General features: G+C 57.1%; 1 protein-coding gene across 1 annotated transcript in view; it reads right to left on the bottom strand.

Annotated features, from left to right (window-relative positions):
* GALNT9 (polypeptide N-acetylgalactosaminyltransferase 9) overlaps positions 1-24,903 on the bottom strand; it is a 119,376-nt gene that overhangs the window by 76,559 nt on the left and 17,914 nt on the right. The window contains exon 2 of the mRNA XM_011961036.1: positions 7,559-7,739. Coding sequence (XP_011816426.1) covers positions 7,559-7,739 — 181 coding nt within the window. The remainder of the gene's footprint in view (positions 1-7,558; positions 7,740-24,903) is intronic.

Below are 24,903 nucleotides of genomic sequence, written 5' to 3'. Positions count from 1 at the left end.
AGCGGGGGCACTGAGAGTGCCACGTCACACTCTTCCTACCACGGCGAGAGCGCCATGTCACAAGACCCTGTTTAAAGCTCCTTCCTGCCACAGCGTGAGTGCCTCGTCACACTCCTACCACAGTGTGAGGGCCAGGTCACACTCCTCCTACCACAGCGACAGCGCCTCGTCACACTCCTCCTACCACAGCGTGAGGGCCGCGTGACACTCCTCCTACCACATGGTGGGCGCCGCCTCACAAGACTCTGTATAAACCTCCTTCCTACCACAGCGGGGGCGCCGCATCGAGCTCTCTCGGTGTGTCTCAAGGTGTGGATAATCTAGACTTCTGAGTTAAAAAAAAAAAAAATACCAAAATAAAATAATTAGGCATCAAACATACAAGTTATTTGAGGACTTAAAAATAGCACAGCAGGCTGGAACATGAGGCCCCTAACCCGATGGTGTCATCTACATCCACAGCCCCCGCCTGGGGGGATCTGAGCCAGGCAGCCTCCCCGGGAGCCGGTGCTGACACAGCCAGAGAAACCATTCCAGACCCGGACCCCACTGTCCCCAACACCTGCAGGCCAGTGACGCAGGGCGGTGGAGAAAGCCAAGAGGAAATGGAGGCGGAGCTGCCCTCCCTGGGGCCGGGCCCACCGTCTGGATGTGTCTCCAGCCGCTGGTTTAGGGGAATCGGGAGGGCTCACTTTAGCGTCCCTTCTCTGCTTGCTCTTCCAACCCGGGACAGAAGACCTGACTGCTACCAACACCAAAGGGTGTTCCCACAGCACACGCCGCTAGGACTGGGGCAGGCAGGGACCCCTCCTCGTGCCTGGGGAGCCTGGAGCTGTCGGCCCGGCAGCTGAAGCCCACGGGAGGCCACGGACATGCAAGCTCGGTGCCCGAAGTCACTTCTAGAGTGGGTTCGGTGTCCCTGAAGGTCTCAACTCTGCCCTGACGCATCACAAAAAATGCCACTGGCCCCTGGTGTGGATGCTGGGCCCCCGGGGAGGCCTCTACCCCGTCACCCAGCCCGTCCCAACAGGACTCAGCCTCCAGCGGCTGCCATCAGACCACGGTATGGTGACTGTCACCGCAGAGGGCCAGAGGGCCACGCGCAGGATGCAGGGGCCGCAGGGGGCTCAGTGCTCCCCAGTAACCCTGGCGTCCGCTGGGCTGCTCCGCTCCCCAGCCCCTCCAATGCGGAATCATTCTCATGTCCCACAGGGAACGTGTAACGAGGCTTGACCAATCAGTGAACGCCATTCCCCAGGCTGCTGGCTGTGATTGGGTCCCAGACAAGCACGTGACCCACTATGGGCCAATGAAAGTCACCTGAGAGTGTGGCTCTCATGGTTGCTGGGACGGCCCAGCGTGCTCAGTGGGGACGGCTGGCTGCAGCTGCCACACTTGGAGCCTGAGGACGGCGCTGGCCGGTTCCTCCCTGGGATCTCCCCTCCCCGAACCCAGGCTCTGCTCTGCCCAGCCCCGTGCTGTCCCCTGTGCGACCGCTGTGGGCTTCCTGCCAGGCGCCTCTGCCCTCCGGCCTCTGTTGGGTTCAGTCTTGGGAGGCAGCCCCAGAGCCTGAAGGGTGGAAGGAGTGAGGGGCATCCCCAATCCCCTCCCCACCGTCTTGGCAGTGGTTTCTTCTCTCCAGAGTTACTGTTCCTACCCCCTGTCCTCTCTCTGTAGCTCCAGCTGTTGCTGGGAGCCTGTGATTCTCGCCCCTGTCCCTTCAGGCCGTGGAGAGAAGAACATTCCAGTGCGGTCACTGCCTGGATGCCCAGTGTCCGCCGGGTCTCCTGAATCCACTTCCTGGATGCCCAGTGTCCACCGAGTCTCCTGGATCCACTTCCTGGATGCCCAGTGTCCACCAGGTCTCCTGGATTCTGCCCATGTCCACGTGAGGGCACCATCAATTTCCTGCGAGGATCCTAAGAGAGTCAAGGTACATCTAACCCAAGAGCCGTCAGGGGCTGGACTATCCCCCAGATCAAGCTGTACCTGAAGCCCCACCTTTCAGTTGCCTGAGTCAACAGAGTCCCTTTTTGGGTTGAGCCATTTTTAATTGGATTTTATGTCTTATTGACTGACCCATCCGGATGGCCAGCAGTAAGGGGTTTCTTTTTGGAGGATGAGGGACACAAATGTGTCTTCTCCAAGGTGAGGAGATGCCTGAAGGACAGGAGGCACTCACAGGAGGCCCTGGAGACAGATGTGCCCCACAGGCATCCTGCGGCCTGGCAGCATGGAGACTCTGGGTGAAAACAGAACCTTGTGAGCTGCCCTGTCTGTGTCTGTGAAGCAGTGTCCAGAAGGGGCCTGCACGGAAGCTTCCGAGAGCTGTTAGGGGAAGGGGCCCCACGTCCTCCCCAAAGGGCTGGAGAGGGAGGCCAGCAGGCAGCAGCTGTGGAAATGAGGTGGAGCCCCCCAACTCCTGAGCCAGCAGAGGAAGGAGTGGGACAGAGCCCGCCCCAGAGAGAGACAAGATCCCAGGGAAGAGACCCCTCAGGGCGGCCCCCCAGCCCCTCCCGGGCTCAGCTTTCAGCCTGCACCCCCGTCTGGTCCCTCAGAATGACTGGGGTTTCCCCTCTTTTTCTGTAAAATCTCTAGACTCCACGTCCCCACTCTGCCACCACCTACTCTCTGTGGGATCTCAATAAAGAGATTTAACCTTTCCTGCCTCAGTTTCCCCATGTATAAAATGGGACAATAACAGGCTCTGCCTCTAAGCTCGCTGCAGGAATTAAGGGAACAGTGCATGGTCTGCAGCCAGCCCCCTGCAGCCAGCAGTTCTTCAATGACCCCAGGGAAAGGCCAGGCACCATGGAGATGCTTCCCAGCCATACTCGCTGAGCCGCGCCGGGTCCGGGTCTCTCCACCCAAGCTCCTTTTAGGAAAGTGGTCCCTGGGAAGATGGATAAGACCCAGCGTCCACCGGGGTCTGCTTTCTAAGTGGTACGCTTGTGAGGGCTGTTGCAGGTGAATAATTCCCTGTGATCTATTCTGCAGGCACTGGGGAAGCTCCGGGCTGGGTGTGGAGCTGGAGAGACCGTTGGCAGGGCCTGCGAGGGGCAGGCGAGGGGCCAGGAGGCCTTCGCGTTCGAGTTTCTCGGCCACATGTGCAGGGGCGGGCTGGGTGTGGGGAGTGCGTTTCACTGGTGTCAAAGCCTCCTCGCTTTTTTGGGGAAAGAAATGGGATATAAATACATGTGTAAATATCTATATAAAATTCACATTCTCTAATTCAGGAGGCAGATAGATAGCTGTGTGCCTTCAAACCAGAGTATCTATAAACTGGGTTTCTATCAGTGAGGGTATAGAGCAAATGCCAATTCTTTCAAGGTTCACCCCGATGTCGTCTTCTGTGACATAAGAATGAAGCTGGGACTGGCCACTCCTGCCAGACTTTATCTTGGCAGACAGGTTTCCTACAGTGGGGGCCACCTGCACCTGGGGAGAGGCAGCAGGATGCTGAATCCTCAAAAGGAGAGCAAGAGCCCCCACTGTGTAGCAAGGCCAGGCGTGGGGGTCCCACAACCCACAACAGGGGAATCAGCCCCGACTCTAGCAAGCCCAGGCCTGGGGGTCCCTCATTCCACAGAGGAGTAATCAGCCCCACTACAGCAAGGCCAGGCCTGGGGGTCCCACAACCCTTAGCACGGGAATAAGCCCCCACTATAGCAAGCCCAGGCCTGGGGGGTCCTGCATCCCACAGCAGGGGAATCCAATGGGACTCCTGTGGCTCTAAGAGCAGAAAACCCAATTCAGATGTGCTTAAACAAAAAATTAAAAATACGCGTGTGCATGTGTGTGTGTGTGTGTGTGTGTGTGCCTCTGTGCTAATTTATTGCAAAGCCAAGCAGGTCTGCTTCGGGAGCAGTTGGATCCAGGTGTTCAGACACCGGCCACTTCTTAGGTTTTGTGGGGGGCCCTGGAAGCTCGGCGCTCTCCCCTCTTGATAAGATGGCTGTAGCTCCCCAGCTCCCAGCTTTGGTCTTACCTTGTGGGAAAAGGTTGGCTGTTTTTTTCTCGATGGCCTCCTGGTAATTCCAGAATTCACTCTGACTAGACTGGCTTAACCACCTGACCAGCCCTGAGCCAACCACTGGGTCTGGGGTGACCTTCATGCTCTGACTGGCTTAGACCTGGGCTGCCAGATCTGCAGCTGGGCTGAAATGGATCAGAGCGGGGGCGCGGACTTCCTCCTGGATCAGAGCAGGGGGCGTGGATTTCCTCCTGGATCGGAGCGGGGGGCGTGGATATCCACCTGGATCAGAGTGGGGGCGTGGATTTCCTCCTGGATCAGAGCGGGGGGGCGTGGATTTCCACCTGGATCAGAGCGGGGGCGTGCAGATCTGCAGCTGGGCTGAAATGGATCAGAGCGGGGGCGCGGACTTCCTCCTGGATCAGAGCGGGGGGCGTGGATTTCCTCCTGGATCAGAGCGGGGGGCGTGGATTTCCTCCTGGATCAGAGCGGGGGCGTGGACTTCCACCTGGAGCCGGGACTGGACCTCAGGAGGCAAATGAGGACCGTCTGTGACACGCAGGCCCATGTCTATGCTAGAAAAGCCATCCTTGATATGGGGGGAGGATGGGACCCGAGAGACCCTTGCCCCGCCCTGCACTGGCTCAGCAGCCGGTTCCAGCCTCCCGGGCCTCCGGAAAACAAACCTCGGGGGGACGCAGAGGGTCACACAGGGCTTCACCTCCGGCTCGGGTTCAGTCCTGACTCAGAGTCGACGCGGCCCCCAGGACTGGACCCTACGACGCTCAGGGTCCCTGCCTGCCAACAGGACCAAGGTCATGCACAGTGGTACTGGGATCCTCCAGAGGATTCCACAGGGGACCCAGGGCCTGCAGGGATTCGAAAACCAGTACGAGCCTTCCTCACAGCACGAGCTAGGAGATAAAACAGGCAGGCGGGAGAGCAAGGCACGGGTCGCCCCTTCCTCAGGGCTGGAAACCCCCCAGGTGACAGGAGGAGAGATGGGGACAGGGGTGGGGCACTTGGGGACCTTCCTCTGCACTGATGGTTCCACTGTGGCTGTGGGCAGGAAAGGGTTAACTTGGCAGCCGGCTCCTCCACACCCTGAGAATCCCCTTCCGGCCCCTCCCTGCCCTGAACCCCTGCTGGAGAGGACAGCCCCGCTCACCTGGCCTTGGCCGCCCCAGTTGGTCTGTGCTATGGTGGGATTCATGGTGGGCCTTGGCCTCACAGCATCAGCTTGGCCGCTGGAGGGTGGAGACCGAGGTCAGCCATGTCCACAAGACCAGCCCAGTGAGGACCCTGGACACTGAGGCTCGGGGGCTCCTGGCTGGCCCCGCCTGGCAGGTGTTGTCACACATGGGTGCGGAGAATCAAGTTCCCGGGACCCCCTGGGAGGGGACACCCGGGAGTTCGCGCCCAGCCTTTCCTGGGCCCTGCCCGGGCATCTTTTCCCTCTGCTGACTTTAACCCATGTCCTCTGCCATGAGAACCCACAGCAGGGAAAAGCAGCCTGGCTGGGTTTTGTCCATCCTTCTGTCCATCCTTCTAGCAAGTTGTGGACCATCAAAGTGGTCTCGGGGTCTCTGATCTTCCTGCCACACAACAGCTGCCTGGAGGCTCACAACCAAGAACGGTGCTCACTCCAGCAGTGAGGCTAGCCCTGACAGCAAACAGAGCTCGCTCCCAAATTTAGGACACACAGGAGCCTTCAAACGCCCCCCAACACGCGCACCCACATGTGCACACATGTACACACCCACACACACATGCACGCACGCGTGCACACATGTGCACACATATGCACGCGTGCACGCACACACACACACCGTGCACACTCAGTGCACAGGTCAGCTGACGCGCACCAGCCGCTTTCCAAACCGAAGTCATTCCAGCCCCAAGTCTGTAGCTGGCACCGCATGAAAGCACCACTGTGTTCCTACTTATGGAGCACGTTTCTTTAAATCGGCGTATTTTAAAACTAAATGCATTTTTTATTTGAAAAGGAATCTTCATTTCACCGCTGCAAATGGAAAGCTGGCATCACTTGTGTTAAATCATGGTAACCATGAAAATAAGTGGAATGAAAATAAAATAATGTTGTCGCACTCTGGATGTGGTTGAGGTGCCAAAGCCTCCGTGCCCAGGCCTCGGCCCTGTTTGTCTAAACGACTCGTGGAGACCCCCTCCAGGAGGAATCAGAGCCTGGGGAGCTGGGCACGCCTCACCGGCACCGCTGTGCTGTCTAAGGAAGACTCATCACACCTAGAACCGGTTCCCAGCACCTGTTTGTGGGAAAGGTGTGAAGTGGGCCCCACCTGGCTAGAACAGGGAGCTCCAGATTCCCGCAGCCACCTCCACGTGGCCCAGGGCGCTCCCTGCACTCCCGGACACTGCAGGCCTGTCCGGCCATCTCACATCCCTCCGTCCACACGCGGGGAACCCCAGAGCAGCTGAGTGAACGCCCTGGGAACTACTGCCTGAGTCACAAGAAATGGAATGGGGCTGAGACACGCCTTTCCTCCCCACTTCTCTTCCCTGCCAGCCTCCCCATCCCCATCTCAAATGAGCTCCTGGCCCAAGAATCCTGGTGTCAGGGTCCCCTGGTGGGTAGGGCAGGCTGACCACACCAGGAGCTGCAGAGGGGGCTGCCCTCCCACCTGCCCTCCCTCAGGCAGCTCCAGGAGGAAGCAAGTGTGGCTGAGGCCACCTGCCACCACCCCACGGTGACAAGGCAGCCCTGCTGGGCAGCCCTGAGCGCCCAGCTTCTGCAGGATGATGCCACCAGGGGCCCTCCCGGGGAGCATCCTGTCGTGGGCTAGGCTCTGTGGACAGAGGCGCAGGAGGGGCTGGCAAATCCTGCCTTGTCGTGGCTGTTCCCTCAGGGCAGCTGTGAGGGTCAGAGACCAGGCTCCATCCCGAGTGGCACTGAGGCAAAGCTGTAGCCTCCAGGGCCTGGCTCCTGATTCACCCACTCTTGCAGCTTGGGGGGCGACAGGATGGGAGGTGCGCAGGCCACGGATGGAACGGGAACACCCTTCGCTTCAGACACAAGCGACACCCAGCTCAGCAGTGAGAGGCCACAGCACGTGGGACCAGGGCTGGCAAGGCCTGACACAGGGAGCCTGTGCTGCGTGAGCCATGGTGCCTCAGCCTGGCTTCCGCGATCCCCAGATGCAGCTATGGCAGGGGTGCCCCATGCCTGGGGTAGGCCCTGGGAAGGACGCCCGCAGCCAAAAGTAGGGGAGGGGGAGAGACACAGAGAGAGAGAGAGAAAGAGAGAGATACAGAGAGATTGAGAGAAGGAGAGAGGGAGAGACCGAGAGAGAGACAGGAGAGACAGGGAAGACAGAGGAGGCAGGAGGGCCCCACAGGCCGGTGCTCCTGACCACTCCACTTTCCCACAGCAGACCTTTGCGCCTTTCTCCCAGGAGCCCGCAGCTCGTGGGGGCCACTCACTTCCTCGGCCAGCTCGGGGGGGGCCACTCCCTTCCCCGGCCGGTGTGGGGGGCCACTCACTTCCCTGGCCCGGAGTGGGGGCGGCTCACTTCCCCAGCCGGCATGGGGGGCGGCTCATTCACTCACTTTCTGGGCCGGTAGTCGGGGATGCTCCGATCCAGGGAGATGCGGTCGCTGAGCTGAGCGTTGTAGCCATACTCCTCATACTTGCCTTCCACCTCCTGGCCGTCATCACGCAGGGTGGCCGCCAAGCCGCCCTGGCCCAGGCCTCCTGGCCCCTCCACCAGGCCGATGGGCTTGGCGAGGCCTGGGGGAAAGGAAGAGAGGGAGGTCAGGCAGGACTAGGACACGCTGCATCTGTACCCAGGAGACGCCCCTCCCGCCTCTCTCCCCTACGGCCGCTTCCCCCGCCCCCAGTGCAAGCCCAGCAAACTCTGCAGAGGGCAGGCTGCCAGCTCGGGACATTCCAGAAAGTGCACGACTGTGCAGAGTGAAGGGCGGTGCGGGCGGAGGAGGGAGGGATGAATGGGTGGTGCATGGGGCTCTGAGGGCGGTGGGCTCTGTGTGATGCTGTAATGGTGGAATTTGTTACTATGTATTTTTTGATTCAGGGTCTTGCTCTGTCACCCAGACTGCAGTGCAGTGGCACGATCTCAGCTCACTGCAGCCGGGCAGCCTGGAACTCCCAGGCTCAAGCGATCCTCCCACCTCAGCCTCCTTAGTAGCTGGGCACACCACCACAACCAGCAAATTTTTGTATTTTTAGTGGAGACGGTTTCACTATGTTGGTCAGGCTGGTCTTGAACTCCTGACTTCAAGCGATCCACCTACCTAGGCCTCCCAAAGTGCTGGGATTGCAGGCGTGAGTCACTGCACTGGCCAATACTTGTTCTTACGCAATTGTCCAAACCCACAGCAGATGTGACACCGAGTGAGCTCCCCCGTGAGCTACGGCCCTGGGTGAGTCGCCTGCATCGGGCAGCGTCGGCTCGATACACAGTCACACTCACACATGTTCACGCCCAGGCACTGTGCCTGGGGGGTGGAGGATGCAGGAACTCCGCTCAGTCTCTGTCAACCCGAAACTGCTCTGACAGTCAGGCCTACTGATGTTAAAAATATTAACTCAAAACTGCAATGACTCTAAGATTAGGTGTTTTAAACGCCACGCCACTGCCACCAACCCCACCAGCCCTTGACGCTGTCCACCTGCGCAACTTGAGTTGAACACATATCCGAATACATGCTGCTACTCTGGGGTAGGAAGAACCGAGCCGTCGATACAGGCAGCAGCCGAGACGCGGCTCACACACGTGACGCCAAGTCAAAGAATCAACACAGGAGACCTCATCCCGTGTGGCCACCGGTGTGAGGTTCAAGAACAGACGGAATCACAATCCCACCCCATGGCCATCGGGGCGGGACGGGGACCCCGGGGTGGGGCAGCGTCGACTGGAAAGGAGCCAGTGGAACTTCTGGGCTGACAGGGAGGCTCCACGGCTTTGTCAGGGTGTATGGAGCGGGTGCCCAAGGGGGCCGGGCCAGGGAAATTTCTAGGTGCTCAGTTGTGCTGGGCAAGTGGATGTGGCTTGGGGATGCCATTCCCAGGGGGACGGGGGTGAGGGGGTATCTCCCCGCAAAGACGGCACCGTTGGCTGTCTCTGAGCTGGGAGTCTCTGGGGCATCGTGGATTTGGGGGGCAGGTGCCCGGGCAGTAGTTTTAAGTCAGAAAGAGGCGGCATGGACCGCTGGGGCTGGGCTGCCTTTTGTCAGCTTGCACAGAGAGGTCTCTGGTCCTCGGAGGAAGGCCAGTGGAAACACAAACTTGGGAAATACCCGATGCTGACGTCCCACAGCTGCCCGCGTGGGAGGGCCCTTCTCTTGTGGCACCAGCTCCTGGGGCCCGGCGGGATCTCTGTAGGATTCCTGCTCCGGGGAGGGAAGGACCGATGCCCTGGGAAGACTCCAGTCCATGACCCTCCACCCCCAACAGGGCAGTGAGTGGGTTTCTCCCCTCTGCAGAGCCGAGGCTCTGAGCCTCCTGGAACCTCTGGACTTTCTGGAATATTCTATTTTAAATGGATAAACAAAGTGTTCTTATTTATGTAGGATTGAAGGATACAGATTGGAAGTAGAATTGAAAAATGACACAAATCACTTCCCTTTCTTAATACTGTGAGATAAATATGTAATCATGCTGTTTTAAAATATCAATACTGCACTTGCATTTTTCACTTTGGAAAGTCTGGAATTGGATGTCTCCCAGAGGCAGGCACAGCAGCTTCTAACTCGAGAGAGACTTCATCATTCGCGGGGCTCAGGCCTCAGGTGGGCATTGGCCGTCTGGCCAGAGGGTGGCTGAGTGGGTTCCGGACGGCTGCCCGATGCCCGGCGTTGGGGCTTTACACCTGGCAGGAGGGTGGCTGAGTGGGTTCCAGACGGCTGCCCGATGCCCAGCATTGGGGCTTTACACCTGGCAGGAGGGTGGCTGAGTGGGTTCCAGACGGCTGCCCGATGCCCAGCATTGGGGCTTTACACCTGGCAGCAGGGTGGCTGAGTGTGGTTCCGGACGGCTGCCCGATGCCCGGCATTGGGGCTTTACTTTTTCACTTGTAAAATAAAATATGCACGAGTTGAAAAATTCAAACAATCCAGAAAATCATGAAACGGAGAGTTGACAACTGTGTGCTCTGTCTCCTCTCCAAGCGCCACACTTCAAAGGAGATGCCTTTTTCTGGTTTGAGTCCTTTTCACTGTGTCTGCTGCAGATCCAGGTCTCGCCTCGTCAGCCTGAGACGAGGTCCCCTGACTTCTTGGCATGAAAAATGAGGGGCTGAGCCCGTTTTCACCCCACCTTCTTCCCCTGCCCCCTCCTTCCCTCGATTTTTCTTAGCTATTTTTAGTGATCCTGTGGTTACCTTGGTGGCTTCAAAAGGAATACGTAAGCCTCTATTTCTGGAAGCTCTGACTCTATCCAGCATCTCCAGACTCCCTGCCTCATCAGATGAGAAATGGGCGCCCTGATCCACCTGCTGCTCAGCTGTGCCGCTACTTTTACATCCCTAAAGGCATCTGTGACACCCACCCTCAGCTCTATCACCGTGAGTGAGTGTTCACAGGACTTGATGACGGGGTGGTTCTGAAATGCAAAGCAGGCCGGGTGCGGTGGCTCACACCTGTGATCCCAGCACTTTGGGAGGCTGGGGCGGCCAGAACGCTTGAGGTCGGGAGTTGGAGACCAGCCTGACCAACATGACAAGACCCCATCTCTACTAAAAATATAAAAATTAGCCAGGTGTGGTGGTGCGCACGCACTTGTAATCCCAGCTACACAGGAGGCTGAGGCAGGAGAATCGCTTGGACCCAGGAGGCGGAGGTTGCAGTGAGCTGAGATCGCGCCACTGCACTCCAGCCTGGGTGACAGAGTGAGTGAGGCTCCGTCTCAAAAAAAGAAAGAAAGAAAGGAAAAAAGCAGCAAATTGACATGCCCACATCAGGATTACATAGTTACAATCCACCATGGCGCCAGCACGGCATGGACACTATGATGGAAATATCATTCTATCACCCACTAAACCTGTGCTGCTTCATGAAGAACTTTCAAAGGTCAAGACAGTATCATTGATTTTCCTGTTACACTATCAATTTCTCAGAATTATGCATATTTTGACTTGTTTTAGGTTTGGATCTTGACTTTTCATATGCCCGTTTAGAGAAGACAAAAAGATAATAATAATAATAATAATAATATCTACTGAGCAAGCGCCCTTCCCACACATTAACATGTCATTCCCCACAACACCCCTGGGACGTAGGTTCTGTATTTCACCCCATTTTGCAGATGAGGAAACTGAGGCTCAGAGAGGTCAGGCCACACACACACGGTCACAGGGCTGGTCAGCATCAGAACCATGTTTGAACCCAGGCAACGTGGCATGGAGCAGCTCCTCCCGACAGCTGTGCTCTGCTGCCCTGTGAGCTCAGGCCTCCTGGCGGTGTGACCGGCGAGCACAGCCCCATCTTCCCAGAGATGTTTCCGACTGCAGGGCCGGCCCTCAGTGCCCTCACCTCATGGCCTTCTCACTCCCAGGTCCCTTTACATCAATTGTTTGCCCAGCGGCCACCCCCAGGCCCTTCTCACTCTAAGCCTGGGTGGGCTCCATCGCCCTGTGGATCCCACGTCTGCTCAGGTCCTGGAGGTCCTCTCATCCCACTGAAGTATATCTCTAAAGAAGACTGAAGATGGGTTGTGTGGAAAGTAAACTTCCTGAGCCCTCAAATGTCTGGAAGTCTCTTTCATTGCTCCTCATGCTGGCTTGATAATTGTGCTGGGTATAGAATTCCAGGCTCAACGGGGTTTTTTTGCCTCATACAGTGCCCAGTGCTGCCTGCGAGTGTTTTGAGGTTGGCAGGACACTCTTTCTTCTTCAGACTGGCATTTTGTTTCTGCCTGTCTCTGGACACTGATTGTTGTTGTTGTTGTTGGGATCCTAGATTTGGTCAGGGCATATCTTGAAGCGAATCACAGTCACACTTGGCAATCCACACTGATGTCGACGTTCAGCTCCAGGAAGTTTGTTCTGTTAATGATGTGACTGTATTCCCATCTGCCATCCCTGTTTTCTCTTCTGTAACCTCTGTTAAGTGAACGTTTCCTCTCCCGGTTTATCTCCTGCCTCCCGACGCTTCATTCTCCATTTTCATTCTCTTGGTTTTCATCTCATCGGCTTGATCTCTTGTCGTGTTGCCAGTTAGCCTGTCCCTTGAACTGGCTTTGTCATCATCTATTTAATCCCAAAGGACGCTCTTGTCCTCCAGCCGCCCTGCCTTGCACGAATGGCAAACTCGTTTTACTCTATGGGGTTGGCAGCAGCCCGAAAGCTGTCCACATCCGAATCCCTGGAACTGGCGAGTGTCGCGTTACACAGCTAAGGGGACTTGGCAGATGCCCCCAGCTTTGCCTGAATCTGCTTCATTGGCCAGAAGGCGCGAAGGAGCTGGGCCTTCACTGGCCTACGTGCTGTGGTCACGTCACTTGCACGGGGGTTAGGGACACCCTGGCCATGCCGCTGCTCACGGTTTCCTCGCGGAGGTATGAGGGCTGCCAGGCCTCCCACTGAGTGTGTTTTGAAGAGAGAGGCTGCTATTCCCATCCTCTCTCCACCCTGGGGCTCCAAGCCTCCCCTCAGTGCTGCACCTGTGCTAAGAGAACCAAGCAGCCCCTGGTCCAGATACTGCTGCCTGCTAAGCTGCCTGATTTCTCCTGGCTGAGGGTCCTCCTTGGTCACAGGTGGACCCCATCGAGTCCCTGTCCCAGGACTGTGCGGATGGTGGGCATGGAGCTCAGGGACCCCGAGCCCTGCACTGGGCGTGCACTGGGGTGAAGGAGCCTTTGCTGCCTCGGATCTGATCTTCTTCCTCGGCTGGTGGAGTCAGTGCTGTCACCATCCCGTAGCTGCTGAGAGAAGCTGCCCGGGGGACACCAGTGCCAGCAATGGGCCTCCCCTTCCCTGCCCGCACGGCACCCGGCACCGGGCTGTCGGTGAAGCCAGGGCGTTGGGGGTGGGGAAGAGCAAAGCAAACTCTCCAGGTGCCCGTCCGAAGGCCCCGCTGGCTTCCCAGGCTGGAGGCCCCATCTCCAGCCCCTGGGCTGTGGCAGCACCAGCCACTCCCTGTGACCCCCAGTGCAGCTACAGGGACCACTGGTGGCTCCATCCCACAGTGGGTTTAGAGGGATTTGGTCCTGAGCCCTGCAGCCACAGGCTGGGCGTCTCCACACTTTTACTAGTTTCTTGTACCATCATTCTTCATGATTTGTCCTTGTTTCCTGGTGGGATCAAGCAACCCTGCCTCTTTGGAAGGAATTCTTTGTGAAAGAAGATATGAGGCCATGCTGCAGATAAGAGACAGGGAAGATGAGAGCTCCAGAAATCCTGCCACGAGGCACCCATGGCAACCTTCCCCACAGGCAAAATCAGATCCATGGGATTTCCACTTTTCCGAGCTATTAACAGATCCCTCCTGTTCCAAAGAACGTGACCGGGAAAGCCAAGTGGCTCTGACCGCACCTGCCCTCCCAGAGGCTGCCCTGGGCCTGCGCCTGCTTCTGCCCTGCCCTCCCAGCTGGAAGTCCTGACTCCAGCCTCTGCCGGCACCTTGGCGCTACATGGCCGCTGCCACCCTGAGCAGGACGCCTGAAGCCTCTGATCCCCCGCTTCTCGTCCCAGCTTCGACTATACACGGGGTCCCCCACCTTCTCCTTCCAGCTCCAACTGTACATGGGGTCCCCCACCTTCTCCTTCTAGCCCTGACTATACATAGGGCCCCTCTGCAGCCACTTCCATCATAACCAACTCACTCGAGATAACTAACTCACTCCCAGGATAACCAAGCCACTTCCAACATAACCAACTCGCTCCCATGATAACCGACTCACTCCTACAATAACCAACTCACTCCTGAGACAACCGGGCTAATTCCACTAACCAACTCACTCTCATAATAACCAACTCACTCCCAAGAAAACTAACTCACTTCTGAGAAAACCAACTCCCAAGATGACCAACTCACTCCCGAGACAACCAATTCCCTCCCATGATAACCAACTCACTCCTGAGATAACCAGGCCATTCCCAAGACACCTAGCCCACTCCTGAGATAACTAACCCAGTCTCATGATAGCCAACCCATTCTTGTGATAACCAACTCATTCCTAAGGTAACCCAGTCCCAAGTTAACTAACCCACTCCCATGATAACCATTGCACTCCAGAGCTAACCAAGCCACTCCTGAGATAACCCACTCCCATGATAACTAACCTGCTCCCACCATACCTAACCCACCCCTGATAACCAACCCACTCCTGAGATAAGCCATTCCCATAACTAACCCATTCTCACATTAAGGGCATTAACCCCTTGGAGAGGGCAGAGCCGCTGCAGACCCCTCTCAGTGCCATGGTAGGGGTAAAGCTTCCCACGTGGGGGCAGCTGGCAATGCATTCACAGCACAGCACTGACCGTGTTCTTCGTGCAGGCGTTGCACGAGCTTTGCCTCCTTTAATCCCCAGGGTTCCCTCCAAGCCAGGTGCTTTTGTCACCCCCATGTAACTGATGAGACTACTGAGGCTAAAGGTTGGGCCCATGGCCAGGAGGCAGTGAGTCCCAGCCACACTCCACCACAGTGCTCTGAACTGCAAAGCTCTCAAAGAGGGTGTCCCAGGGGATGGAGAAAGGCACCGCCCCTGTATCGTGTCAGGCAAAGGTGTTAAATAAACAGCCACTAAACCATGGTCACACCCCTTTCAGGAGAGGAAGGGCATCCTCTGCCAAGGAAGCAGGTGACGGTGCCCACCTGGCCTTGGGGACCACAGCTGTGCTTCACTCTGTGCCCTGCTTCACAGACGGAAGTGCTGCTGCGGTGGGCACGCGGGAACTGTCCAACGAGAACCACACAGGAGTTTCTGGGCCAGACCAAGGTGCCAGCTGGACACTTCTCCTCCAGGGAACGTAAAGGGTCTCCATCCATGGGACTGCCCCATTGCCGGCCCCTGCCCCTCCCAATTCCGCCTGGAGGTTGGGATGGCTGTGAGAACATTCACCACCCATACTGCACGAGGACTGCCTGGTGGCCACGGGGAAGGAACATGCCGTGTGGACACATTCAGATTGAACCAGTCCTCAGAGGAGGGACCTGGGGCCCCACTCGCTGGCCGGAGAGGGAGGCCAACCCCTCCCTGGCAAATGCAGCCTCCTCCTGCCCTGCATGACTTTGGACAGGGCAGGTGATTTGGATGCGGCTCCAGGGGGGCACGGATCATTCGTGTGCCACCTTCAAGATGGAGGGGTCTGCATTTTGCTTTTTGCCTCCACATGAAGTTATGGCCGCCGATGCCTTCCATGCCGTCACAGGTAGAATTCAATTGCAGTCAGAGCAATGACCTTCCAACCACCAGGAAACATCCATGAGACGGCAGAGTCCACAGAAACGACTGCCTGACAACCCTGAGAGCTCACGCGTTTATCACTTATGTATTAATTACATATTTAGGATTGCTTATCTCAGAAATTGAACCACTACGTCAAAGATAGAGAAATTTCATGAATCTTGGTGCCAAGTCATTTTCCAGAAGGTTTAGATTAGTTTTGTTTCACTGCCAGCAATATATGCTTCCACTACTTTAATTAGAAAGTGCATCACTTCTGACTGGAAAAGTCATAAATGCTTCTGGTAGAAAATTCTGCACACACGGACACACACACACACATGCACACAGAGGATCACCTGGGGTCTCATGCCGCAGGGAAAACTAATATCAGTATTTTCGCGCTCCATATTATTTTATAAGATCACGTGAAACTCCTCGGCGCAGCTCCATCCACGTATCTGGTGTCTGCCACCTGCGTTCTGTTGTTATCACTACGTCTTGAGTATTTTCCCACGTCACTAAAAATTCTTCATAAACATAACTTTTGATGGCTGCAAACATAAAATGTCAATTTGTAGCTGCGCCATTTATTCACCTATCCATTATCAAAACTCACAGAGCATCTGCTAAATCCCAAGAGCCGCCTGGGCCAGGTAGCCCCAGGTGGCCCCGGTGAACGCAGCACACACCTGCCTGCCCCCCAGAGCTCATGCCCCGTCATGCACACAGGTGAGCAGGTGCCAGCCCAGGGCAGCCGCTTCCTCGCAGGTGTGGCCAGAGGCAGGGGCAGGGTCCCCACGAGGAGGAGTCTGAGGGAAGAGAAAGGCCAGGAGGGCAGGAAGGTGTCCTGCGAGTGGCTGCGTGTGCAGGTCAGGGCTGTGGGGGCAGAAAGGGGACGATGGGATGGGGTGAGAGCTTTCTGTGCCGGCTGGGATCTTGCTTTGAGCTTTGCAGGAAGTGGGAGCGCAGAGGAGCTTTGAGCTGAGGCAGAGAGAGGAGGGTGGGCACAGTGGTCAGGCTTTCCAAGCAGATAAACCACTCCGGTGACCGTCCATGGGGGGACGAGGGTGGAACCCAGGGGCCTGTGCAGAGTCCGATGTTCTGATCAGCCCAGGGGCGAGATGACGTGTGGACATTGACGACTCGGTTTCCCACCCTCTGTCTGTCTATCTCTCTCCGGACAGCCTCCCTGTGTATTTCAGGACTGGCCATCCTCATGCGCACTGTGGCTGTCACCCCTGTGGCCTTCACCCACAGTCCCTATCAGACCCTGCACCGCTGGGATGCAGTGATTGCCCGAGGCTGGGCAAGCGCCCTGAGTGGATTCATCACCAGGAGAGAGGCCCCCACCCCAGGCATCTTAAGCAGCACAGGCCACCAGGGCATCTTCGTCTAACACAAGAGGCAGCTGCTTAGAATCCGCCACCAAAAATGGAAGCAGAGGAGAGATGAGAAGCAGCACCCGTACCCAGGCACACCTCCGCCCGGGCACACCCTCACCCAGGGATACCCTCGCCCAGGCACACCCTCACCTGGGTACATCCTCGCCTGGGCACAGCCTTGCCTGGGTGGCCTCCTGGAGCTCAATTTGGGGGGTGTTTGGGCTCAGTGGGCCCTGAGAGGGGAGCCAGGGAGCCCCTGGGGTGGAGAGTGTGGCCCAGGTGCCGATGTGAGGGCCAGGCCTGGGGTTTCTCCTCCTGCTCCTCAAGGCACTGGGTGGTGGGGACCAGCAGTCCTGGGTGGGGCTTGGGTCCGAAGGAGCTGAGTCAGGGCTGGCAGCACAGCCTTTAGGATGGCGGCTCTCACAGTGGCACCTGGGCCAGGGGGACCCACACTCAGGACAGGGGGCGCTCACGGCGGGGCCCACACTCAAGACAGTGGCTCCCACCCTCAGGACAGCAGCGTCCACCTCACCTGGGAGCCTGTGAGACCCTCTCCAAAACGGCCGAGTCAGAACCCCCGGGGTGCTGGCGCCTGTTCTAACCAGGCCTCCAGGGGACTCCCACACAGGCAGCCCTGGAAGTGGCCACCCCAGGGCAGCAGATGAAGCCCGTCCGCACCGGAACCACATGGGGAGTCTGAGGGCGCCGGCGCCTGCCTGGGCCTCCCCCACGGAGTGGACGTAACTGCCGGGGCGTGGCCTGGACGCTGCAACATCTAAACCATCCCCAGGTGACTCTCAAGTGCAGAGCAATGGGAGCCGCTGTCTGGGATGGCGAGGAGTCGGCCTGGCTCCAGGGCCCCGGCCAGGAGGCAGCCCACTCAGGGGCGTCCCAGAGCCGTGCAGACGCCTGTTGGGGGTGGCCCTCCCGGGGTCTAGGGGCCGAGGTCCAGGCGGGTGGGCAGAGCGGGCGTCCAGACTGTGGACAACAAGTTCTTAGGGGAAAGTGGTCGGACGTAGTGGCTTGGAGGACACAGCGCGTCTCCAGGCCTTTCTGGGTCCCCCCACCTGCCCCAGCGCTACTGACGGAGTGCCATGGGGCACCCACTTTCCCCAGGACATTCTCCACGCCTTCGTCCCTGCTCAGAGCTGGGGACACAGCTTGGTTTTGGAGGCAGTGATTTGACTTGTGAGAGGAAAAGCAGCTTCCTTTTGAGATTCAGGGCTGAACACAAGGCTTCCTCCCCCTCATTCATCATCACTGTGGTAATTGGAAAAGATGGCTCACTTCCGACCACGGCCGCCGAGTGCCCATGGTCATTCTGCTTTTATGGAATCATCATTTGAAGTTCCTTTCCCATGACCCGAGGGAACGCACTTTTCTAACTACAGGAGATAATTTGGAAGACGATCACAGGGGAGGAGACGGCCGTCTGGGAGTGTGGCGGGGAAAGTGATTTCCTCGGGGGCTGACTCTGTTCGTGAGCAGATGGGCAGGCGGGGGTGGTCTGGGCTGTGAGGGGACCTGTGCCCGCTTCTCAGCCACCTCCTGTCAACAGACCCTGAGGAAAACAGGGAAGTTGAAGGATGAACAGATTGTCACTTGGCGTGTGTGTCTGGGGCAATAGGGAGTGGTGGGGACTGCGGCTCAGACCCACGGATTACTGCCACCCAGGGACTCGAGTCCAGAGATACCAGATCTTCTAAAATTCCAACAGGAGGTGCCGGTGTACAGATTTCTGTCTCTATATGTCAGCAATGAATTCACGTTTTGGAAGAAATGGCATTAAGTTAACAAATACACACTGGGTCTGTCTATATCTGTTAATCGGGCAGGACAGGTGTGGTGGGACACATGACGGATCCCAAAGGCATCAGGCTCTGATGTGTCTGGAACCCACGAGTCTGTCACTTTCCATGGTCAAGGGACTTTACAGATACGATTAAGTTAGGGGCCCTGAGACAGAGGGTGCCCTTGCACCCAGTTGCACCCTGAATGCAATCACCAGTGTCTTATAAGAGAGAAGTGGGCCAGGCGCAGTGGCTCACGCCTGTAATCCCAGCACTGTGGGAGGCCGAGGCAGGTGGATCACGAGGTCAGGAGTCCGAGACCAGCCTGGCCAACATGACGAAACCTCATCTCTACTAAAAAAAATTCAAAAACTAGCTGGGCCTGGTGGTGGGTGCTTGTAATCCCAGCTACTCAGGAGGCCGAGGCAGGAGAATTGCTTTAACCCTGGAGGCAGAGGTTGCAGTGAGCTGAGATCGCGCTACTGCACCCCAGTCTGGGTGACAGAGCAAGACTCCGTCTCAAAACAAACAAAAACAAGTGTCTTATGAGAGAGAATTGGGCCAGGCACAGGGGTTCACAGCTGTAATCCCAGAACACTGTGGGGCTGAGGCAGGAGAATCCCTTGAGCCCAGGAGTTTGAGACCAGCCTGGCCAACACGGTGAAACTCCATCTCTACTAAAAACACAAAAATTACCCTGGTGTGGTGGCGGGCACTTGTAAGTCCAGCTACTTGGGAGGCTGAGGCAGGAGAATCGCTTGACCTTAGGAGGCTGAGGCTGCAGTGAGCTGAGATCACACCACTGCACCGTAGCCGGGGCAACAGAGTGAGACCCTGTCTCACACACACAAAAAGTAAAAGGCACGGGGAGGGAGATTTGATGCAGACAGAAGAGGAAACAGCTCATGTGATGGAGGCAGAGGGTGCAGCAATGTGGCCAAGGATGCCTGGAGCCCTCAGGAGTTGGGAGGGAAGGACAGACCCTCCCTGCAGCCTCTGGAGGCCGCACAGCCCTGCCCGTAGCTCAGCAGTCACTCAGTGAAATCCACTGTGGGTGTCTGGATGCCACAGCTATGAGAGAAGAAACGTATGTGATTTTAGGCCCCATCTGTGGTGATCTGTGACAGCAGCCCCAGGAAAATAATACAGGAGGCTAAGCTGGTAGAGCAAGCAGACCCCTAAACACCCTGCCCCGGGCCGACGCTCCCTTGCTGGGTGCCGCCACCCGTTCTGTTTGCTGGTATCATTCCAGCAGCCCCCAGGCAGTGCCTGCCCCTCGCGGGTTCCCACACACTTCTAAAGGCAGGGGAGGGCTTGTGGGATGTGGGGCGGCCCCACGAAAGCAGGGCAGGCCGGGGAGGCAAGGCAGGGTGGGAGAGACAAAGAGAGGGGCCCGGGACCCGCCTGGTACCTCGGCGTGCCCGTCCTGTAATCCTCACACTGCCCATGATATCAGCGCCATGCTGTCCCCATTGCATAGACAGTGAGGCTCACCGCGGCCACAAAGACCCGCCAGGCTGCGGCTCCTGGGCCCTTCTGAGCCACGTGTGCACTGGCCGTCCTCACGCTTCACCCATGGGGCTCGGGATGGCCACACTGTTCCCCCTGTGCCCGAGGAGGCAGGAGATGGCCATGGAGCAGGGGTGAGCTGGTGCCCGGGAGGACGCTGCTGGCCCCACCTCTCTGCCCCCAACCAGGGAGGTTCCTAGAGCCCCCGTTTACGGCCCTGCAGGGTGGTGGGCAGAAGCCGGCCCCGCCCATTCAGCCCACGTCCACCAGGCCACAGGCGTGTCTGTCCCACGCGACGCTCTCAGAATCCTGAGTTTTTGCCAACATTGAAATCCCTGTAGATTTCACCTGAAACCCTGGAGTTCCCGCTTCCTCGGGAGGATCCAGCAGTCTGACAGCCTGGATCTGCCACGCACGTCAGAGATGGGCTGGAGGGGATCGTGGCCCCCGGGACAGCCACGGCCGACTGGCCCCACACCTCTAGCTGCCCATGGGCCTCACGCAGCCACCCTGGAGGTCGAGGGATCGTGCCCCAGTTTAGATGAATGGAGCGGGATGGTGGGTTGAATGAGGGCCCCAAAAGTCATTTCCACTCTGAACCTGTGGATGTGGGAGTAAGGTCTTTCCAGGTATAATTAAGTTAAGGATTTCAAAAAGAGGTCATCCTGGACTCGGGGCAGGAGGCCTAAATCCATTAAGAAGCATGCTGATTAGACAATGAGAGGGCTCAGATAGTCACAGGCAGAGAAGAGAGGCCACATGACGTCAGAGGCAGAGACAACGCCACGACCACCCGGAGCCCCCCAAGTGGGACAGGCCTGCAGCAGACCTAGGCCCCCAGGGGAGCTGGCCCTGCCAGCACCATGACTTTGGACTTCCGGCCTCCAGAACAGAGACAGAGTAAGTCTCCGCTGTGTACAGCCACCCAGTCTGTGGTCAGTGTTACAGCAGCACCAGGAATCCCACATGAGGAGGGCAGTTAGAGGGAAGGGGCCCAGCAGACGCCCGGGCCACCACCCATCCCCTGTCCTTCAGCCACAGAGCGATAGTTCACTTGACGGCAGCGGGCACAGATGAAAGCCCGGCCTCCCCGGTGACCGTGCAGAGGAGGGTGGCGCCCGACTAACACCTAGTCCGTAAGACTCAGGTGGAATTTGCTGGGTGGAATGTCTGAGAAATATGTCTAAAAAAGCAGACTTCTGGAATCTGAGGTTTTCGCCTTTTATCCACAGCCCTGTACTGTTTTTTGTGCCTGGAACCAGGACTCAGTGCTCGGGGCTGGAGCAGCCAGTGTGTGACCATGAGGCCGAATGCCTCCAGCAGAAAGGAAGGAGCTGGGATTCCCGTAGGGCTGGGCTTGTGAGGGTCCCACCAGCCCTCCAGGTTTCACCAGCCACACCGCGGTTCTGCATTTCAGTCAGGGTCTGTAACACGCAGAAGTAAAGGAACTGAGGCATGCAAAGGCCGGGACCATCAGAGGCTCTGAGTTCCCTCACCCAGAGGAGCCAGGGCCAAGTGCCAGGAGCGAGAGGGCACCCACATGAGGTCAGGCTGCCTCCCACCCCACAGCCCCACCCAGAAGGATGGTGCTGGCCATCTCCTGGGGGATGAGAGCGCTCCAGAAAAGCAGGCATCCCTGCCAGCTTCCTCTGGGTCCCTGCCCCCTAAAGAGTCATTTCACACTTGGCTGCCTGCTCTCCCAGCACATGATACCTGGGATACGTGGGCGGCTGTGATTTTTCAACTTGGAAGGAAGTGGGCTTTCAAGCTCCCAGCTTCTCTTTGAGTCACGGATTTCCATCTGTCACAGCGACTATAGCCAATATTCCAAGAGAGGAAACAGCACAAACTGAGAGGTGGCCGGGCACAAGATAATCGGGGAGGAAGGGGCAGAGGGAGGGCACTGCTAGGAAGGTGGGAGCCACGTGGGGGCCACGCTGTGCTCCCACGCAAAGAGAAACTGGGCATGGCTGTGGCCCGAGGGAGGTGATCCCCAAACAGCCCAAATCCGGCTGTCCCGTTTTGGAGCCTCCGCCTGTCCACACCCATCCTTCAGGGCACCTGCTCTCCCTGGGCCCACGGTGCTGGCAGCCCAAGACAGGGATTCAGCCCCAGCTAAAGTTTCCCAGAACTGTGGCCTCTGTGAGCAGACCAACCTGCCTCCCGCTGAAAAGCACTAAGAATGCTGGATTTAAACAACAACATCGACTTCTAAAAAGCAATAAATACCTGACAAGATGGCAAGACATTGCTAGGCCAAAAGTGAAGGGAAAATGGGAATCAGAGAAATGAGTGGGCCTGCAATTTGCTTTTTTCCTAAGGGGGTGTTCTGAATATTGTGACTTTGACATTTCAAAGAGGGAGAAAGGGGGAAGAAACCAGAGGTGCCAAATAGAAAACTCTCCCTCCATAAACAGTGGTGAGGGTGAAGCAGTGGGGGACTCGCCTTCAGGACGGGCAGCCTCGGCGTGGTCCAAGCAACCATCAAGACCTGAACTTGATGGAGGAGCAGCACGGGCAGGGACAGCATGGACAGGGGTAGCACAGGCAGCCTCCAGGAGCCTGGAGGAACAAACACAACCCTTTCTGGAGAGGACAGCTTCCAGCCTAGGCCTTGGGTTATGCCTACAAATCAATGTTCAACGACAACGAGCAGCATACAGTCAAACGTAACAAGGCACACACGGAAAAGAAACACCATGAGCAAGTGCCGGCAGAAAGAACAGAGGTGGACTCCAGACCAGGGCAGCTGCCATGGGACAGTGGGCCCTCCCTCCACCCTCAGATTCCGCGACACCAGCAGCCGCCACCATGACCTTTGTCCAGCAAGCAGGACTCCACCCTGTTTGCAGTGGGGGAAGCACCATCACCTTCCAGCACTCCAGGCCCCTTGTCCTTCACGTGTGTGCAACCTTGGCTGTCTACTTCAGGGAGTGTGGAGGGCAGAGGGGAGTGTGGAAGCTGCAGCAGGCAAAGCGTCCCACCAGCTCCCTTGTCCCTCTCTTTACTTCCACTATAAAAATGTAAACCAATTTAATGTGCCTGGCTATTAATTTTGATGATTACAAAGTGAAGATAAAAAGGAGAGACCCTGGTTTGCTTTTGTAGATAATGTCTCTCTCTCTCTCCCAGCTTCAGTTTTATCCACTCTCTCCAAATACAACAGCTAATTTCATTACAGACAGGTCTTTTAAGATTCCCTGGGGACCCAAACTAGTAACATATTGTCAATAGTGAAAAGACTGACTGCTCTTCCGAAACCATGAAGTCATGAATATTTTGCAGGACATGGCAATACCTGTAAAATATATTCTCACTGAGACTAATACAGTGTTTGATAAATCTTCATACATAATACTTGTGTTCAACGAATACGAATATTTATGGGGCCAAAGCAAGGGAGACAGGGAACGACTGGAAGTATCTGGCGGGAAGGATCTCCTGGCCCTCTGCTTCCCTTTGGAAAGCATGCAGGGCTCCGGAACATCCCGCGGCTGCTCCATGCAGCAATAAATGCCAACCTGACCCAGGTTTGGGTTTAAGGGCGGCTGGGAGCAAGGATGAGGGACACTGGGGTGCCCCATCACCTTGGTGGCCACCTCTGAGAGAAGCTGCTGAGAGGAGCAGAGTGGATAGGCCCCCACCCCTCCCCACACCCACGCTGTCCTTTGATAGTGCACACGCCTGGGGTCAGCTCTCTGCCCAAATCCTGACTCTGGAATCTCCTGGAAATGCCCGTCCTTCGGACACAGCCCAGCCTTGAGGGTCACAGACAGGAGGGGACCTCAGGAACCCATACATGGAGGACGGGAGGGGAAACTGGCCCTGCCCTTGGTGAAGCCCTCAGTGAAGCCCTCAGTGGAGTCCAGGGCATCTGGCTTTCCCTCAGCCCCTTGCTGAAGGAGAGCCTGCCCTGAACCCCTGTTGTCAGGGGGCAGCAGAGGCTCCATGTCTCTGCCCCCAGAGTTGATCCCCTTCTACTGGGGCCCAAGTCAAAGATGAGGTTGTCGGTCCAGGGCTTGTGTCAGTCTGGGCTGCTCAACTCCACATGGATGCACTGGGACCCAACCTGGCTTCCTGGACTTCTCTCCTAGTCCAGCACTCCAGACACTGTCTCTCCTAGTCCAGCATTCCAGATACTATCTTCCCTTTCTCAATCCTTGGCTGTCCTCACTCTATAGAGTCTCCTACTATATTTATTCATCCTCCACTCATCCACCCGCCCATCCATCCACCCACCCATCCATCCACACATCCACCCATCCATCCATTCACCCACCTACCCATCCACCCACTCATCCATCCACCTGCCTACTCATCCATTCATCCATCCACCCATTCACCCACAAATCCATCCACCCAGCCACCCACCCATACATACATACATCCACCCATCCATCCATTCACCCCCCAACTCATCCATCCACACATCCACCCATCCATTCTTATACCCACCTACCCATCCGCCCACTCATCATCCACCCATTTGCCTACTCATCCATTCATTCACCCACCCACCCATCCATCCATACATCTATCCATCCACCTACCTACCCATCCATCCATGCATCCACACATCCACCCATCCATCCACCTACCCACCTACCCATCCATATATCTACCCTCCCACTAACCCATCCATCCATCCATCTACTCATCCACCCATTCATCCACCCACCCACCCATCCACCCACTCATCCACACATCCATCCACCCATCCACCCACCCATTCATCTCTCCACCCACCTACCCATCCACCTACCCATTCACCCACCAATCCATCCACCCGTCCACCCACTCATCCACACATCCATCCACCCATCCACCTACCCATTCATCTCTCCACCCACCTACCCATCCACC

This window comes from Colobus angolensis, unplaced genomic scaffold (genome assembly GCF_000951035.1).
Source record: "Colobus angolensis palliatus isolate OR3802 unplaced genomic scaffold, Cang.pa_1.0 Scaffold115, whole genome shotgun sequence".
NCBI lineage: Eukaryota > Metazoa > Chordata > Mammalia > Primates > Cercopithecidae > Colobus > Colobus angolensis.
Note: the sequence above shows the minus strand (reverse complement) of the source record. Positions and strands in the feature narration are given on the sequence as shown.